Source organism: Mirounga angustirostris, unplaced genomic scaffold (assembly GCF_029215605.1).
Source record: "Mirounga angustirostris isolate CCGP_5_RB_7025 unplaced genomic scaffold, mMirAng1.0.hap1 SCAF_4, whole genome shotgun sequence".
NCBI lineage: Eukaryota > Metazoa > Chordata > Mammalia > Carnivora > Phocidae > Mirounga > Mirounga angustirostris.
Window position 1 is genome coordinate 44,063,889 of NW_026991712.1, and position 20,436 is coordinate 44,084,324.

At 39.2% G+C, this 20,436-nt stretch overlaps 1 protein-coding gene across 1 annotated transcript in view; it reads right to left on the minus strand.

Annotated features, from left to right (window-relative positions):
- Positions 1 to 20,436, minus strand: part of SLC26A7 (solute carrier family 26 member 7) — a 167,166-nt gene that overhangs the window by 89,032 nt on the left and 57,698 nt on the right. The window contains exon 2 of the mRNA XM_045896251.2: positions 17,301 to 17,607. Coding sequence (XP_045752207.1) covers positions 17,301 to 17,493 — 193 coding nt within the window. The 5' untranslated portion in view covers positions 17,494 to 17,607. The remainder of the gene's footprint in view (positions 1 to 17,300; positions 17,608 to 20,436) is intronic.

Genomic DNA, 20,436 nt, shown 5'->3' on the forward strand with positions numbered 1-20,436 from the left:
GAGACTGCAACAGTGGTCCCTGGTTTCCCGGTCTTGAACTAGGTCAGTGTGAAGGACTTTCTCTGGGTCACTTCCATCCTTTAATATTTTTAATACTAGAGTTGTTACCTAACTATATTCAAAACTATAATTTTCGGGGGGGCGGGAAAAGAAGCAATCCTTTAGCTTTAGTGACATAAGTATATAAGTAAACATCAGACCAGGCATGTGAGATTATATCACTTTTCAGGCTGTGATGGTTGAAATCATTTCAGAAATGGATTATGTGCAGCCCCCCGTGCTCGGAAAGGGTTAATTTACTCCTTAAAGATAACCCAGCTACTTCCGGAAGGGATTCAGTAGCTCACCATTTTCAAGTGGCTAAGTGTGTTGAGCAAACAGTAAGGCCCACATGAAAATAAGGAACTGTTTGAGCAGAGGAAAGGCACATTTCGTTAATCTCTGACTCCCGGCAAAACTGAGGGGCCCTTGTCTGTGCAGACCAGCGCGTTCGGCCACACTCCTGTTTGGCCCTCCCTCCTCACACAATGCAGCCTCAGAGACTAGGCCGCTTGGCCACACAAATCGTAGCAAGGCAGTAATGAGCCTCCTGTCTGCCCAGTGCTGTCCAGCAATACCCCCAGTTTACACACAACAAGCTACATGAGAATGATCACGAACCCACAGGATACAAATAGTCATTAAAATGTTCTTTGACCGAGTCATGGATATAAGTGCTGGCTCACGGGCCTTAAGACCCAAACAGAATGATACAATGAACTTAAAATGCTAATTCGGTTATTTGGCACCTCTTCCCATTCCCTTTCGGATTTGTTTTCATTTGTTTCTGTTTTTTTCTTTTTTTAAGATTTTATTTATTTATTTGACGGAGAGACACAGCGAGAGAGGGAACACAAGCAGGGGGAGCGGCAGGCAGAGGGAGAAGCAGACTTCCCGCCAAGCAGGGAGCCCGATGCGGGGCTCGATGCGGGGCTCGATCCCAGGACCCTGGGATCATGACCTGAGCCGAAGGCAGACGCTTAATGACTGAGCCACCCAGGAGCCCCTCTGTTTCTGTTTTTTAACTGGGTAGGCAGGGGAGGAAAGAGAAATGGGAGAGAGACAGAATACGTGCACATTCATGCATAGAGATGCAGATGTTCAATGATATCTGTCTAGCAATGGATATCAGTAATAGCTGGAAGTAAGATTTGAAGTACCCATTCTAGCGAATTTGGGAGGGCACCCTTAACATTTTGTAGGATGCCTAGAACTTCTCTAACTTAACTGTTTTGGAAGACTTCAGGCAAAACTGATATTTTCCATCTTCTTACCTTCCTTTTACCTTCAAGTAGCCAAGCTAAGACCTAGGCACAGGAAGACATCTGCCTCAAGTGAAACATGTACTACGTGCCAAGCACTTGAGGTACATCGATTAACAGCCCAGATAAAAATCCCCGCCTTTCTGAAGTTTATGTTTACATGGGAAATAGAAGACAGCAATTAACAGCATTGAAATAACAGCATTAAACACTTCTTTTGTACTAGATTCTGTCCTGAGCATTTCATTTTCTCTCATTTAATCCCCAAAGTAACTCTATGTACTGGGTGTTGTTATTCCCATTGTACATATAGGAAGACTTAATCTTAGAGCAGCTAAAGAACTTGACCAAGTGACGTAGTTGGAACTCAAAATTGAGGTCTTTCTGATAGTTATTCTGTAAGTACTTAAACCTTTTACTGTGTACCCAAATCCACCTTAAATTTCATTAGAGATATAAAGGAATATGAGATATGAACTATAAGGTTCTTGCCTGAAACAAACAATTATATGTGCAGCTTATAGAATGATCAGTATGGTTAGGGTTCAAAGAAGATAGAGAAATATGGGAGCCATAGTAGGAGAAAGTTTTATTGAAAGGTAAGAACTAAAGCTGGGGTTGAGGATAGAAAGAATTTTTTCCACAAGTTGTCCTCGTTCCTGAAGAGTTATGAAGCACTTTGTTCTGGTACATCTGAGTTTATCATTAAAAATATTTTCCAGGGCTCTCGTCAAATTTCACATTTTTGGTTTATTCTTTATGTCCTGGGAACTCTATGTTTCATCCATACATTTTACCATGTCAACCACACTCTTCTTAGAACTCTGACCCACTGACTCCCAGAGCACCATGATGCTCAAGGACCATGTCTTCTCATTCCCCTTTGCTAGCTCCTCAGCCACTGAAATGTCAGTGTTCCCCAAAGTTGCTTCCATTCTGATTTCTCTTTTTGTTCTACAAACTAATCCTGTCCACCCCCATGACTATAATCTTTCCACAATAGAATTTCTCCTAACTAGTCTCTTGCCTCTGCCAAGAATGTAATAGAAGCTGCTGCCAGAGTGATTATTCAGTAACACAAACCTTTGTCACACCCTGGCATCCCTCAAGAGCCACCAATGCTCTCCAGCACCTTAGAAAATAAGCCCAAATACTTTGTCCATGTTATTCAAGCCTTTTAGGATGTGGGCCCTGCTACCCTCTCCAGTTCAACTCCCACCAAATGAGATTACTGATGAGTGTTTAAATGAACTGTGTTTTTTTATTCTTCTTACCCTTGCACATGTTTTTTTCTCCTGTCCATAGTGCCCTTCATCTATGGACTACCTGGGAAACTATTATTTAGCCTTTAAGACCCAGTCAAAGTATAATTTCCTCTTGAAACTTTCCCTAACTACAAACCTCAACCCCACTTCAGCAAGACTTGATCATGCCATCAATGTAATTACCATACCTTGTATATTCTTCATTTATATTACTACCAAAATTATTATAATTATCTGCTTTTATGTCTAGGTCTCCAATTAGGTTGTGAGATCTACTGTTAAGAAAGATAATAAAAATTATTTCCACTTATAAGTAAACTATTATGTGTCAAGCACAAAATAGTTTTCATGGGGCTCTGATAAAGACAGAAAAGGTCCTAGAAATGAAACGATACATTTACCCAGATTTACCAGACACCGATTTACCCAGGATATGAGGAGACAAACAAAGGGTCAAAAAGACAAAGGAAGGTACTGGTTATCAGGCAGATGGAGACATAAGCAAGGTCAGGTAGTTAAAAAACTATAAATACTTCAGGAAATGAGGTTAATAAGTGGTTCATTGCGGAGGCCAGTACCAACCCAAGGGTGCTGAAGGCCCGTTTTCTAGGAGGTGCTAACCACATTAGGTAGAGTATGACTGGTAGCTTTAAGACTTCTCATAGGTCCTGATGTTCTTTCCCCTTGAACTCTCTACCTGAGTAAATCTGAACAGGAATTGCCCCATGGCATCTTTCAGTGTTTTTTCTGAGGACCACGTTTCCATAACACCCATCTAGACAAAACACTAGATCAGGGAGCAGCAGAGGGCAAGAACTTTTATCCCACTTTACATTAACTGCTGGCTATTGCTTCTTCCTTCTCTTTGCCAGCCAGGTGTATTTTCTCACTGCCTCCTATGGGCTCAAGTCCATCCACTGAAATTTGAAGCCTGCTCATATACTGGGTAGAAAATCAGAAAAGACACTGAGATCTGTCCATGCTGCTGGCCTCCTAGACTGTACCTCAGTCCCTTTTTACCCAGAATCTTGAACCCAGGTCCTAATCCGAAATTACTCCTGTATTTCACCTTAGCTTCTGACACTTTATCCCCAATTTTACCTTTTGTGTCCTGCTCTCACTGGTGGATATCCAGATGCTAAATTTTACACCCACCAGGATGAATTTGCATGTCTTAGCTCACCTTCTTGAACTTGACCTCAATCCTACCTTCTCAAATGGCTTGATTCTATCCCGCTCTCTCCAGTTACAGTTACAACCTCAGCCCAAGCAGTGGAGCAGAAGTTCTCAGACACCTTCTCCCCACCACCCTCCACCTCCCCCACCCAAGAGGAGGGCTGCTAATTGGAGAGGTCAAAGTTGAACACTCCGATGAAGACACATTTTTTTTAATTTTAATTCCAGTATATTTAACATACAGTGTTAGTTTCAGATATACTATATAGTGATTCAACAATCCTATACACTACCCAACATTCATTGTGATGTGTACTCTTTCTTTTTAATACTTATGAGAGTTCCCTTTTTATTTTTTTAAATTTTATTTTATTATGTTATGTTAATCACCATACATTACATCATTAGTTTTTGATGTAGTGTTCCATGATTCATTGCTTGCCTATAACACCCAGTGCTTCATTCCATACGTGCCCTCTTTAATATCCATCACCAGGCTAACCCATCCCCCCACCCCCCTCCCCTCTAGAACCCTCAGTTTGTTTCTCAGAGTCCACAGTGTCTCATGGTTTGCCTCCCCCTCCGGTTCCCCCCCCTTCATTTTTCCCTTCCTACTATCTTCTTTTTTTTCTTTTTTTTAACATATAATGTATTATTTGTTTCAGAGGTACAGGTCTGTGATTCAACAGTCTTATACAATTCACAGCGCTCACCATAGCACATACCCTCCCCAATGTCTATCACCCAGACACCCCATCCCTCCCATCCCCCACCACTCCAGCAACCCTCAGTTTGTTTCCTGTGATTAAGAATTCCTCATATCTCTTAATCTGAGGACACATTTCTTGATGGGCAAAGGTATATCCACACATGTACGTTTTTCTCTCTTCTACTATTTCTTCATCCAGGCTCCTAATATGATAAAAAGACCAGGGCCTGCCTCAAGGTAAGCTCTGATACATCTTTCTCTCACTCTCTTTTCATAAGCACATCTAAACCTTAGCTTTACAAGAGAGAATACCTCTTTGATCTCAGATCTAAGTTGTTTTTGATACAATCCAGTTTAGCTAGAGCTATGCTTTAAAGAGTAATACAGCAGATAAAGTGGGACACTGGCTGCCCTTCCCTAAATGTTACCTCTCTTGAGATCCTCTCCAGAGAAAGAATGATGAGCAGGACTTGAGTTCTTAAAATGCCATTTCATATACTACCATACATCTATACTAATCAAGTCTTGCCAGCTATTTAAGACTGCCACTTGGATCTCTATATTGGTCCAGTTTTTACCACCAACAATTCATTTCATGTTATGTTATATAGATGGGCTCGTACTACTTTTCATGTTCCTAAATAAAAACACATTCTTTGGCAGCTGCCTAGGTTAAACAACCTACTCACAGCAGAAAGTGGCTGAAACCAATACTCTACAAACTTTCATTAAGAAAATGTTCCCACCCTTACGTACCCACACCAGATTGAGATCTTCAAGGCTGAATAACAGGATCATATTCTCATATACTTTGTACAAATTTCTGAGGAAGGAAAAATAATAAGGCCCTTGTGGGCTGGATTGTTGTCTTATATGTATTTGTCTCTTTCCAAGAACATAGCAAAATACTGTGTATTCTTTCAAGTATGTTTTTTAATAGAAATGAATAAAGTACCCTAGGAAGGCAGATTAGTATTCTTGAAAACAAAATAATTAGGTGGCACTAGGTACTTCCAAGAACTACACATAAGAAATCAAACCTGAACTGTGTGGGTAATCATGAAAGTTTATTTCCCTCCGGTAACTGGTTTGTGGTGGTCTTAGAATTGTTCTTAGCAAACCACAGTATAATCAGCTGTCTGATTCAAAGCATCGGTGGGCTCAGGGCTAAGCGATTATTACAAGTGGGTCTCCCAGAGTAAATTTACATATATTCAAGAACCACAACCTCATGCAAACAAAATTCCTATAGACCCACATTCTCTAGGTTCACAGACAAAGACTGTTAATCAAAGATCATTGGTTCTAATCACTAGAGGGGGTTAAGGCAAATCACATCATTCTTTCATACCATACATAGCTTGTTATATAGGTGAGAGCTCACAAGAGTGAAAATGACAAAATTACCATGACCAGGAATCTTCAGGATCAACAGACCTAGAAGCTGATAAAGCAGAAACAGTAAGAGACTAAAAGTTTCCATGGGGAGAGTAGCCACTAAAAGGAAAGTGGACATAGGAAAATTCTGTCCTGTCATCTCAGTTACAATTTTTCACTGTCAACAAACATTTAAGTAACTACTAGGTGTCAAATACTTTGATAGGAGCTGAAAGAGTTTCCCAGGACTTGAGAACTTGATTGCTGAAACGAGGATAGTTGATCACCCTAGACTATAAATAGTCCCTGCCCTCAAGGAACTTGTAACTTAGGGGGGAGATCAAATATAAATCAAAAACAAAAGCAATAGTTAAGTGGACAAGTGAGAGTACTATGGCAGAACAAAACTGAGGTATCAAACGCTTTGTGAAAGCCCGTAATTCTCAACCCTAGCAACTCATTTTAGTTCACTTTATTATTAGTTGAGGAAGCTAACTAAGGACCAGGAAATTAAACGATTTGCCCTAAATTCTCCAAAATTCTATTTTAATTGGTCTAGGGTTTGAGCACAGGTTTTAAGTGCCAAAAGAGATTCTAATATGCAGCCAAGGTTAAGAACCACTGAGCTAAACCCAGCCCTGATAGATGCGAAGATCTAATCAGGTGAAGATATAATCTATATAGAGTGAATCAGGGGGGAAAAACTACCCATTTAAGAAGAAGCAGTATGGGGTGCCTGGGTGGCTCAGATGGTTAAGCGTCTGCCTTCGGCTCAGGTCATGATCCCAGGGCCCTGGGTCCAAGCCCCACATCGGGCTCCTGGCTCAGTGGGGAGCCTGCTTCTCCCTCTCCCTCTGCTTCTCTCCCTGCTCATGCTCTCTCTCTCTCTATCTCTGTGTTTCAAATGAATAAATAAAATCATAAAAAAAAAAAGAAGCAGTATGTGTAAATGTCTGGAGGCAAAATGAGTATGATCCTTTAGAACACGAAGCAGTTCAGTGTAACCACAACATAGGATGAATAAGAAGAGATGTGGTTGGAAAAGTGAGATCCAAATATTGAAGGGCTTTGAAAAACATCTTCAGAAGTCTAATGCTGTCTAATGAGAGAAAAGCTGGCTATTTATAGCCATAACTCTCTTCTAAATAATGTTTGCTTTTATAGTAAATATATTGTTCTTTTGAATACTGTCATGAATTTGGACAATCATGGTGTCCCTGAGCTGAACCTGAGAACATCCTGCCCCAGATCTGAAGAGGATGAATAAGAGGCATGAAGTGGTACTGATGTAAAAGAATAGCAAGTATTGGGGAATATGATAAATTGGAAAGTCCACGCCCATAGAAAGGGTACAAGCACCAATAAACTTCAGCCTATGGTGTCCATTTAGGAATATGAGTCACTTGTTTTTAGATGATTAGATTTAAATGAAGAGGAAAAACCTCTCAGTTTAAAAAAGAACTCTTCTGATATTTCAATACTGGCTCCCAACATGATACAAGTCAGTAAACACACACCTGTGGTTTCAGTTCCAGGGAGCCATGAGGGGAGGGATGAGAAGAAAGACGGTGTGGGCAGTGAGAGAGAGAGACCAGTGAGATACTGTGAAGCAAGGGTATTCTATGGAGTGAAACACCAAAAAAGGTCCAAAAGCCATTGGCAGAGGTGTAGCTGAAGGAATTTAAGACAAAGATCCCTACTATCCAACTCAAAAATTTTTTGTTGTAGTTTGAAATAAACAGTAGAGAGACAAAACTATAAACAAAAAGACATTCTAACCGGCATGGAAGGAATAATGGTGGCTTTTAATTAAGATAAGAGCATGGGCTCAGGAGCCAGAAAGAAAAACATCAAAAGACTCCCTCTATAAAAAATTAATTAATTAATTAATTAAATTTTAAAACTTAAATAGTAAATGCCCTAGATTTGAGCAAATATGCCTTTAAAGTCCTTCTGAGAGAAAGCTTACATCCTTTCTCTGTCCCTTGGAGATGGAAATCTTATTATGTACTTAAAATATAAATATCTAAGAAGATAACTTTCATCTAAAGCAACCACCTACAACTGCCCTAGCTGAAAAATAAAATAAAACAAAAAAGCCTCTCTTTTGAAAACAAAACAAAACAAAAAAACCACTCCCTCTGCTTTATAGAAACTGTATTACTTGGCACTACAAGCAAACTAATCCACTTTCCTTCTTGTGCAAGACTGTTGAATCTCAGATCTGTACCTCTGAAACAAATAATGTAATATACGTTAAGAAAAAAAAAAGAAGAAGAAGAAGAAGGTAGCGGGAGGGGAAGAATGAAGGGGGGGAAATCGGAGGGGGAGACGAACCATGAGAGACGATGGGCTCTGAAAAACAAACTGAGGGTTCTAGAGGGGAGGGGTGGGAGGATGGGTTAGCCTGGTGATGGGTATTGAGGAGGGCACGTTCTGCATGGAGCACTGGGTGTTATTCACAAACAATGAATCATGGAACACTACATCAGAAAATAACAATGTAATGTATGGTGATTAACATAACAATTAAAAATTTTTAAATGCAGATAATCATAGTATCAAACTCTTAGATTATTCTGAAGTATAATTTATGGCATATTTTAAGCACTCAGCAAATAAAAAATTATCTATTAAGTACAAGAGTACAATATCTATTAATACCAAGGTCTAATATCTAATTAATATCTATTAATACCATTAATACCAATGGTCACAAGGCCAATGGCCATCAGGTATATTTGAGAGATGTTAAGAGGAAAGAATTTAGGGCGCCTGGGTGGCTCAGTTGGTGAAGCAACTGCCTTCGGCTCAGGTCATGATCCCAGGGTCCTGGGATCGAGTCCCACATCGGGCTCCCTGCTCGGCGGGAAGCCTGCTTCTCCCTCTTCCTCTCCCCTGCTTGTGTTCCTGCTCTCGCTGTCTCTGTCAAATAAATAAATAAAATCTTTAAAATAAAAAAAAAAAAAGAGGAAAGAATTTAGAGAACCTCCTCAATTGAATACAGTTGTTAAGCGGGAAGGGAAGTAAGGATCATTCCCAGACTTCTGGTATAGACAATTGGGTAGATGGGGGTGACTCTCAGTATAATACAGAATAGAGGATAAGGATTGATTTTGAGAGGGCAAAGTGATGTGTCCAGCTGTAAACATGTCCCTGGGAGACATTAAGATGATGTTCAATAGGCAGCTGGATATTTATATCTAGAACAAAAAAGAGAAAATTGAGCGAGAAATATATTTTTACAACTCACCAGCAGAAAAGTGGCAATTGAAGCCATGGAAATGGATTAGTTCATGAGAAACAAAATGTATAGGGGAAAAGATGATCAAGAACAAAGGCTAGAGAAACAGGCTATTATGGTTTTTATTTATAGAAATGGTGAAGCTGAGACAGACCGATGCTGCTGAGCTCATGGCTACGGAGGGGCATAGAGTCTTGCCTGGTGGGCAGACATCTCCAGTGGCAGAAAAGTTAGAAGAGCTCCAGGGAGGCCTTCTCTTGGACTCGGAATGGCAAAGGATAAATGTGCCCTGGGCAGGGGGGTTAGGGTTAGAGATGGCATCTACCGTGATACAGGAGAGCATGGCTGAGATGAAGGGGAATAAACCGCGTGAAGATGAGTAAGCCTGGTTACAGACCCGTGGCACTCCGTTCTTCACTTTTTTTTTTTTTTTAAGATTTTATTTATTTATTTGACAGAGAAAGACACAGCGAAAGAGGGAACACAAGCAGGGGGAGTGGGAGAGGGAGAAGCAGGCCTCCCGCCGAGCAGGGAGCCCGATGTGGGGCTCGATCCCAGGACCCTGGGATCATGACCTGAGCCGAAGGCAGACACTTAATGTCTGAGCCACCCAGGCGCCCCCCGTTCTTCACTTTTATTGCCCCCTAGCCTTTAGTAAAGTCTCATCCAAACATCTGATCCGTGTGCTCTACCACATGGTAAAAGCTATTGTTCATTGATGCTCAGGGCCAGCGTTCAAGGACATCTGCCCTCCCTCTCCCGTTTGAAGCATGTCTAACAGGGGGCAGTGAGAAGCTCTCAAGGAAAAGAGCAGGAGCCCCAGTATGGGTGGCTTCCCAGTGGCAGAGCCCTCTTCTGCTCTCAACCAGAATCTCTGGGTTTTATTTCATCGAGCAAGGTGACGTGTTATCATGGGAAGGGGCACCTGGGGGGCTGATGTGAAGGGAAGCTAGGGCATTCTGTCGCCCACAGTCAGCCCCAGTCCTACTCAGGTTATGGCTGCGATAGTCGAACAAAACTGGGGAACAGAAGGCAGTGAGGGCTGAGGGATGGAGCTTGGCACATGCAGATTTGAACCCCTCTTAAGCTGCACATCATCTAGTGTTCTGAGCCTCAAACTCCTCTTCTCATAAAAATATAAAGTACAGTGATATTTATCTTGCTGGGTTCTGTAGAATTAGAAAAAAAAATGTGTGATACATTTAAATTTAACAACACTCAAATGTGTAGTTAAGGTGATTAGAACTCAAACCTAATTAAGCAATTTAAAAAATGTGTTCGCACATGCAAGTAAAAAGTCGAGGTTGTGCTAGCTGCCGTCAGGACTGTTTCTCTCTGCTACGCTCTTTGCTGGGCTGGCTTCATTTTCAGGCTGTGGAGACCCTGGGAAGCTACAGAGGCACATCATCCTCCCTGCCAGCAGTCCCCCTATAAACAAAGGTGTCTCTTCTTTTTTTTTTAAAGATTTTATTTATTTATTTGACAGAGAGAGAGAAAAATAGAGCAGGAACACAAGCAGGGGGAGTGGGAGAGGGAGAAGCAGGCTTCCTGCTGAGCAGGGAGCCCGATGTGGGGCTCCATCCCAGGACCCTGGGACCATGACCTGAGCCGAAGGCAGACGCCCAACAACTGAGACACCCAGGCGCCCCACAAAGGTGTCTCTTCTTGAAAGGTCCATACATACCCTGGGATCCAGACGGACTGAACCATTCAGGTCATTTGTACTACCATTATCATGTTGAACAAAAAACGACTGACTTGTTGCATAGTAAATCCATGCCATTGTGCCTAAGTGACAGAGCTCATGCCTGAACCAGTCGCTGGCCTGATGTACTGGATTGTACCAACCACCAAGACTTGAGCCACAAGGCTTCCCCTGGACTAATCGCTGTGTCTGCATCCAGTTCTCAACAGTGTTGCACAATAGATTCTGGGACAACTTAAAGAAGAAAAAACATAATGCCTGAATGTCTGGGAACCCTTCCCAGGAAGTCTGATAATTGCTTGATAATGGGACTCAGGTATCAGTATTCTTTTCAGCCCTAAGGTGGCTCCAGTGGATCTGTAAGGTTGAGAATCTGGTTGAGGGGGACTCAGCCCATTAACTGGCCTTGACTCCATCACTAGAGTCAAAATTACAACCTCATATACACATATACTAAACCACATATACTAAAAATGGATATAGTCACTAACAGAAGTAAGGATGGATCCTAGCTGGCAAAAATAGAAGTCTATACAGGCCACACACTTTATCCTCACACTCAATGCCAACCTATTTTGTTGCAAACCTTGCTAAGGTCCAACACCCTAAAAAGGAAGGTCATGATTCTTCCATGGGAACAATGCTAAATATTGTAAAGAGCATTACTCTAAGTGCAGAAGTACATAAATGGCCCTTTAATATAAACATCATCATCTTTTTACATTTAAGAAAAAGAAAACCAGATGTATAGAATGAAGCCTGGAGTTATAATGTGAGGATGCGTCACAGGATAAAGGGAAATGGAGGAGAAAGGCCAGCAAAGAGTAACTAGCTTGTGGGCATATTTGTATAAGGATCAGGGCAAGTATCCTTTGGACTTACTTGGCAATATTTTGCTGCCCTTGTTTCTGGAGAAGAGAAAAGTTACTAGCGGGAAGAAATAGTCTAAGGGGGGTAGGTTAAGAGATACGTAGTTAATGCTAGGATTCTGAATCCTCAAGGCTGAGACCATGCAGGGGAAAATTCCCAGACAAGCCTTTCATCTTGCCAAGGCAGTATGCTCCAGGAATTTCCACTTAGCGTTCCACATGTCCCTCAGCTGCCCTCAGGAGTGCAACGAAGCTCAGCTTCCACACATATGTTTCGGTGCCAATAATACCACACATTCTGCATAATTATAAGGAATATCCATCTTTTGTCTGCAGCCCAAAACACTGTGGTTTGAACATCAGGCAACCCTATGGCAGCATAAAATTTTCATGGTTTGGGAACACAATTTCTAGGTGATCCCTTGGAATGCAAGGCAAAACATTCTCATATTCCTTCTCAGTGGATTAGCTTCTTACATGGCAAGTCATGCATTTTAGGGCTCCACCCTGTCTCAGTGCTTGAGTTTTCAGGTTGGAAACAAAGAAACCACTTCCCCTAAGTGTCTGCTCAGGCTAGAATGTGGGCCACGTACCCTAGAGGCCAGAGTCTTGTACTGCTTAGCTTGCCCACCATATTTGTGACATGTTTTAAGTCAATGACTGTCTCTACAATGTTGCTCATCTTCAAAATATCTTCTGTAGTGAGGTCCTACAAATTGTCAGTTAAAGGATATTGCGATAGATACAAACTCTAATGGCTTCTATAACTGATGGTAGTAATAAGAGCTTCCAGATTTATTATTAAATATTTTTTAAAATACAAATTGTTTCTAAGAAATACTAGAACATGCTGAACAAGGGTCTAAGGTTTCTCTTCCTTTGAAACAAGGACACGAAGACACTTTTATTTACTTTGGGGAGGTGCAATCTCCCCCTTTAGCAGTCTGGCAAAGCCTATGGACTTTTTAAAAGAATAATTAACAGAAAATACGAAGGATTATATAGAAATGAAGTCTATTGTAATACATTAATCCAGGTATGTAGACCGAAAGGTTCTATGGATCTAAGCTAAGAAACTAATCTTATGTAATCTCTCTGTAAAGGTTTTATTTAGGGGTGAGTTTGAGGCCTTTTGATAAAACATATTAGAAAGTGCCTTGGCAGGGGAAACAAATTGAGACATTCATAGACCTGGGCAATTAACAGGAACCCTAGCAGGAAGGGTGGCAATGCACAGGTAAGTGAGGAAGAGTGTGGCAAAATGTAAAGTGCATGTCCTATCTAAAGGGGGGAGCCTCTCTGAAGTCCAGCAGATTTTTGCCAAATGGGAATGTGGGCCCCCCGTATAGCCATGTATTCTCCCTTTTCAAGAGAAGCCAGGCATCTGGATTTATATATGAACTCTTTATATTTGTTGATGCTGGCCAGAGAAAAAATTAATTATCACTGTTTGGGGACAAAGGAAATCTATCTTTTACCAGATTTGTTTGGAGGGCTGCAAGTTTATAACTTCAGGAAAGTAAGAGGAATTGGAAGAAATTAATTACTCATATTTATATATATATTTTTTTTACTATTAGTATCTCTGTTGCATTTATTCTGAAAATCTAAGAACTTAAATTTAATTTCCTTCCTCGAATGTCAACATGCTACTATGGAACAATCAGAGGCTGCAGGAGCTAAATTGTTTTTTATATTTCTAACAGATATTTATTGAAAACCTACTTCTATGCAACAGGGAATATACAAATTGGTAATAATATGAAGATTAGAACATTATCTTTGTTTCCAGAGCCTACAGACCAGTGTGGGAAGAGTTGTATCGAAATACTATAATACAATCTGTTAAGGCCTATCATAGAGATACTTAAAAAGTACAGAGGGAGTAGGAGGGAAAAAAAACATACATCTTCCCAGGAGACTGAGAGGGATTCTCAGAGGAGAGATCTCTTTGAGTAGACCTTAGTATCAAGGGGCCCAGATTATTAATGATCTAATAAATTATTCTGAAGAATTGGACTTTCATCCTAAAGGAAAGTGAGGATTGAAGATTTTTGAACAGGGAAGTGATATATTCAGATTTTTACAATCATTCTGACTGCAGTATAGAACACAGCCTACAGGAGGAGACAGGAGAGAAGGAAGGCCCACAGAATGATGACTGCAATAGTTCAGACAGTGAACTGGGGCCGCAGCGGGAGGCATGAGGAAGACTACCTGGAATGGAAAGATAAGCAGGGACTGGAAATAACAGAACCTAGGGGCTAATTGTGTGCTAGGGGGCTAAGTGGCAAAAGACAGGAAAGAGTTGGAAATGACTCTTGGGAGCCCCTGTGAGACGCATTCTAGCTAAGATGAGAGCATAGTCCCTGGAGCCTGACTACTTGAATGCAAATCCTAACTCTTTTGCTGTGTGACTTTAAGCAAGTGATTTATTCTCTCTGAACCTCAGCTTTGTACATAATGTCAAATATTCTTACAACAGTGCCTGAAAATTACTGTTATTATTATTAATTATTATAATTCTGATTAGTTGTTTTCGAAGACTAAATGTTGCATTTGATGTTGCAAATGTGCAAATGTGCTTTTAGAAGGGCACGTGTTGTAATGAGCACTGGGTGTTATATGCAACTAATGAATCATTGAACACTACATCAAAGACTAATTATGTACTATATGTTGGCTAACTGAACATAATTTAAAAAAGAAGATTCCAGGTTTGCACAACTGAATATATGGATCTCAGGTTAGAAGAAAGTTTCATTCGAAGGATGATGGTAGTTAAAAACCTCTTATGCCAATTAAATAGCCTCCAGCATTCTTGAAGAAGAAGGCCAGGGTTTGAACCTCCAGGACACGGATGCTTAATGGATGGATAGCATAGAAGTCAAAATCTGCAGACTCACAAGAAGAGAAGGCCAGAGAGGTAGGAGGAGAAAAGTGAAAGAGCAGTGTCTCAAAACCAAGACAAGAAAGTTTTAGAAAGAGTATAATCAATACAGAAAATGCTGTACATGAGTTAAATATGATGATAACTGACAATCATCTATATGTAACAATAGGGAAATCTTTAATGAAGTGATTTAAAATACATAATTTAAAATATCTGAAATATAGAATACATTCAAAAGTTAGTTTCCATTATTCTTAATTCTAATTGCATTTCTAGAGAGAGAAGAATGACAAACTACTGGATTGAACCATATAACTGTCCATATTTAGAGGTAAAAAATGTTGAATTCAACAATTGCATATAATTCAACTATGCTGAGTAACTGAAAAACTGCTTCAAAGGTGTTTGTTTCTCTTGTGTTATGATGCAAGAGCAAAAATTACCCCTTTCTTCTGATTTTCCTAAAGAAATGGGGCTGATAATGATTGCCTATATCCACATAAATAGAAGCTAATGATATCTAAATGCCTTTCTTACTCTATATTTTATGGTAGTTATTTCCCTCATCGCTCACCTTCGAGTCTAAAAACTCCAGGGATGAAACCTAAATGCAAAAGTAATTTGAAGGGAAGGATATTCATACCTGTCCCAAGAAATATCTCCTATTACCAGTAACATTGGTATAATGAAAAAATCTAGTTATCTTGGCAGTGTAGTGCATAAAGTGTAAAATGTTAAAAGTGTTGGCTTTGGAATCAAGTCCTAACTCTACCACTTATCAGGTATGAGGTCCAGAGAAAATTACTTGCTTTTCTAAGCCTCCATTTTCTCATTTGGAAAACAGAGAAGAGACTGCTGTCTCTTGGGATTTTGTTAGGAAAAGGGAAGATAATGAATAGGGGGGTTTAGCACAGGGCCCCTCACAACAATGGTAATTTACTTATATTGCACTTTTTATCTCTCCATAGTGTGTAAGCCTGAGAAAGTTTGAGAGAACTGTCTTTAAAAGAATAGGTACTTTTAGGAGGCTTAGTCTTTTCATACATCAATGAAAACCCTGAAGTTCTTTCTAGCGGTGTAGCCTTGTCCAGTCACTGGTAGCTTTCCAAGAGAACCAGAAGCCAGATCCATAACTCCAAGACACAGGGCTGAGTAAGCTTTGTGCTTCTCCTCCATCAGGGGCTGGCCAATGTGTTTCTTTGTAACCAATGAAATATATGACTCATAAAGCAAAATCCCTCAAAATCTACATCCAAATGAAAGCCGTACAATTAACTGCCAGGGACTTATACATAAATACTATTGCTAACGGTGTATGACAGGCATCTTGATCACATCCCCAAATTTCCCTATTAACTTGGTATTTTACAGAGATGAAACTACAAATTGTTTTAAAAATACATTTCTCTTTCACTCTACATTAAATTAAAGCAAAATAAATTTATAAGCTATACTGAAACTATCTGGTGAAAAAGCCCTTGGAACTTAATCACCTAAGGTTCAAAGTACATAGTAGTGTCTCATTTTGAATTTAAAATTGAATAAAAACAAGGCTGAAAATGTCCTAACCTGTTATTTACTTTGTATTTTTATTAAAGATTACCATGCTTCACTATTGGCAAAATGTTCATTAAAAATGTAATATAAGACTATTCAGGGAAATAGAATCCCATAAAGTAAGATAGTATTATGGATCTTAAAGTAAAGCCACCAGTGCAGATGTTCCTAATCATACTAAAAACACAAATACACAAACCAGTTTGTTCCAGCTACAGAATAATTCAATTAAAAGAGTGCTTATAATTTAACGGTATGAATAATAGTTCAAGCCAGGGATGTAGTTAAACTACAAGGAAATATAAATCTACAGAGTCTATGCCAAGGAAAGTGTTCCAAATTCTCAAGGTTGAGAAATTGGTTCCTTTCTTTGCTACATAGGAAATTATTACTTGAATTAGCAAAAAATAAATAAATAAATAAAACAAAACACTAATAATAATACAACAAATGTACCTTTAAGGAAAACACATGTGCACACACACATGCTCACACACATGTATGTACTACTTAACTTACAGCTTTCACCAATAGAAACACCTATCTAAATCCAGAGTATCACTTAGAATCTGCTTTGGGAAAGTTAAACTCAGACTTCTCACCAGTTTAAATTTCTTATTGAGAAATAAATACAGTACGTAATGTGATACAGAATTAAATCAGCATGCACAGTAAAACATAAGCTCTAAGGACATACAGGATTCTCTCTGCAAATAATGATCTTGGCAAAGAGCCTCCTTTATGTACAGAAAGTTCTGTTCCTTGCTTATAGCAACTCTCAAGGCTACAACAGGTAATTGTGTGCTGCTAATTAGGTTTATAAACGATACGTACAAGCCAGGAGATATTTTATAGCTTGATTCCATGAAAGTAAGAAACTATATCAGTAAGGTCAAGCTACAAAAACTCATTCTCCCACAATTACTGATCTTTTACTCTTACATAGTATGAATTTTAACATTGCAAATACATAATAATGCCATTCAAAAATTGGTTGAGTGCTTAATAGCTTTCAAAAATACATTTAAAAAAGACAACTAAGAAAGCCTGTTCATACAGATATTCAATGTGCTTATTTCCCCCAGAGTTAATCAACTATCCATTTCACAAGCTAAATTACAGATCTTGGGTCCTAATACTCTTCCAAGAAAGCAAAGTGACATCTATTCTGCATAAAACAGGAAAATCAAATGCAGTACATTACCTTGTGTCACCTGTTGAACTGCCAACATTATCCCAGACATGGTGTCTGGAAGCAAATTTTCTTTCAGATTGTAATGTGGTGCCCATTCCAGAATAGGTAGACGCCTTCTACACCACTGTTTAAAGTCTTCGCAATGGGGGGTATGCATCTTGCTCCACAGCATGCCTTTCTTTTTCCTCTTTGCCCCTGTCATTTTTCAGATTCCCTCTTGTAGAAGTAAACTTCTTTAGACAAGGAAAAAAAATTGTTGTAGAACACCTCCTTTCAATGCCAGGCTCCAATTCGTCTGTGGTCTTCCGTGTCAAAGCTATCCAGAAAATAAATCAATAAAGGAGAGAGAGAAAGAGGGAGAGAGAGATTAACAGAAGCACTTAAATATCTGCAGCCAGGCTGTATGCCTTATTATGGTGAAGCTAATTATTCTAGATAAAAGGTATAGGTTAAAACCTTGAATCCTTATCTGAACAAGACGGGGAAATGGTTCCTGTTAGTGTATTATTATTTTTCTGATCTTGGAAAAGTAATGGGTTCAGTGTTAAGCTGGTCTAGAGCTCTTTCGCCAGTAATTCCCCTTATATTCACTGTAGTCTTATGTTTTTGGCTCCAATCCCAATGGCTAATGAGGTAGTTCTGGGCGTGTGTTGGAAGTGGGCTGGGTTATGCTAATGCAACCAGGAAACTAGTCCAGTCTCTCCCCTACAAGCTGTGCAAAAACATAAAACTGCCAGAGGGGTCTGTCGTGCAAAATATATTCAGACAATCTAGCCTTACTTTTTGAGGAAGTATATATTTTCATTATATCAGACGACTGCCAGTTCTACAAAATTCAGAAAAAGAAGAGGGTATTGCTAAATATCCTTATCTTTTTTTTATTCCCTGGGAGATGAGCTTTTCATTCATACAGAAACATTCAGACAGCCACTGCCCAGTCAGAAAACGTAATAGCCAGTTCTCATAAACTGAAATTTCATCTCCTGGGCTGAGAAAATAAGATCACTATGAAGAAATATTTGTGGCTACAGTTCTTCCCTGTCTCAGAAATTGTTCGTTCAGTTTTCTCTATTTCTCCAAATAATCTAGTTCTCACACTCATGCTATTGTAACTGGAATTTCTCAAGGAATAATGTATGGTTCAAACTATTGTTTGAAGTGTCCCCAAATTTTTTTGTGGTGCTGCCCTCTTTTCACATGACCTTTGGGGGGTTTCTCTTTTTTAGATATGGTGTTACATTTTATAATAGAACAGACAGGCTGTCAAAGATTATTATTTTATGATTGTTTCCCCCACCCCAGAAGAGAAACCCTGCATTTATGAGCTGTGCCATTGGAATTCAACCAAAAAGCCAATATATTAACTAAAATTGTGAAGCCAAGAAAAAGAATATCATGTACAAGTTTGCTGCAGCCCCTTTAATATCAATTTATCCAGTGAGCAGAAATCTGGTTTCTGAAAGCCTTCAGAATAACAGAGTACTTGGAGCCCTTGGCTACATCCAAGGTCCTCTGCTGTACCTTTTTCCATTGTTTTTAAATTAAGGTGGAGAACTATTCTTTCAGCTTTCCAAAGATCACATGGCTTTCTATCTGTACAAAAATAACTTTCTTTATAAATACAACAAATCCCACATATGTAGGGATGAAGGTACACTTCGTTCGTATGTATAGGATAGAATTTGCTTTGCATTTTCCAATTGTTTACATCATGTTAAGTTTACAAACTCTTCCTTAGCTTAGATTTTGAGTCCCATTAGAGACTGAGTCATAGTATTTTAACCCTATCCTTTGGTATGAAAGGTAAAACCACCAGATAAGTAAATCCACTCTTTTTTTTTTTTTTAAGATTTTATTTATTTATTTTTGAGAGAGAGAGAGCACTCACGGGAGTGAGGGGGGGCGAGGAAGGGGGCAGAAGGAGAAGCAGGCTCCCCACTGAGCAGGGAGCCCAAGGCAGGACTCAATCCCAGGACCCTGGCATCATGACCTGAGTCCAAGGCAGACACCCAACCAACTGAGCCACCCAGGCACCCAGTAAATCCATTCTAAACAGTGATGATACATTGCTTTTCCTTCACAAACAGCAATCTTTAACTTTGTTTTATATACTACATTCAGTATATAAAACAAAGATATATATGTATGTATTACTTCTATAATCAAAATCAACACTAAAGATATTTTTTCAAAACATATCCAGATCATAAATTCCAAATCTATACTGACAAACTTAAAAAAAAAGCTTGACTGAAGTCACCAAGCAACAGCTATGATTTGTGTAATTTCAATCATTTTTTTTTTAAAAAAATGTTTATAACAAAGAATTCACATGAATGGACTTTTAGAATTGAAGACGAATCTGTATATAAGTACCTAAATACATTAGTACCAGCAAATGTTCTAAAACATCCTAAGACCAGGCAGGAGGAGAAATTAGTTTGATAAAATAGTTCTGTTGTATTTCAATCAAAAAACTCTTAAAAAATACAATAAATCTTTCCAAAAAATCTTTGTTTAAGTATAAATCTGGAATTCCAATATCCAGACTTTTTTCCAATTTGATATGCTTGCACATTATTTAAAACATAGCAACATCTCACTCCAAAGCATGGAATCACTCCTATTTATAATCAACAATACCAAAAAATCCTATGAAGAAATTTATTCACACCCACAAGATTCTCAGAGTACTTTGATCCAGCCTGTAAAATTCAAAAAGACTAAATATATTTATTCAAAAGTTTCAATGACTAAAATTAGCTTAAAGTTCAGTACTATGTATCATCTATATGAGACATCTCTTCCCAAATGTCCAGGCAACACTTATACAATAAAAAGATGACCATATGTCCCACCTCCTATGCAGAATGATAGAAAAATTCTTCTTCTTAAAATAATATTTTGATTATATCCCTGACATGTTTGAACTTCCAGTGATGTCCAATATCAAAGTTAAACTCATTAGCACAAACATGTGACCCTACTCCACTCCCCTACCCACCTCTGACTAGCTTCTCATCAACTCCATTTAATTAAGTATTTATTGAACAACTATTTGCTAGATTCTGTGTGACATGCTATAGAAGTAGAGTAGGGTGGTGGGGGTGGGCAGACTGTCTCCACTTTCTGGGAGTTAACATTT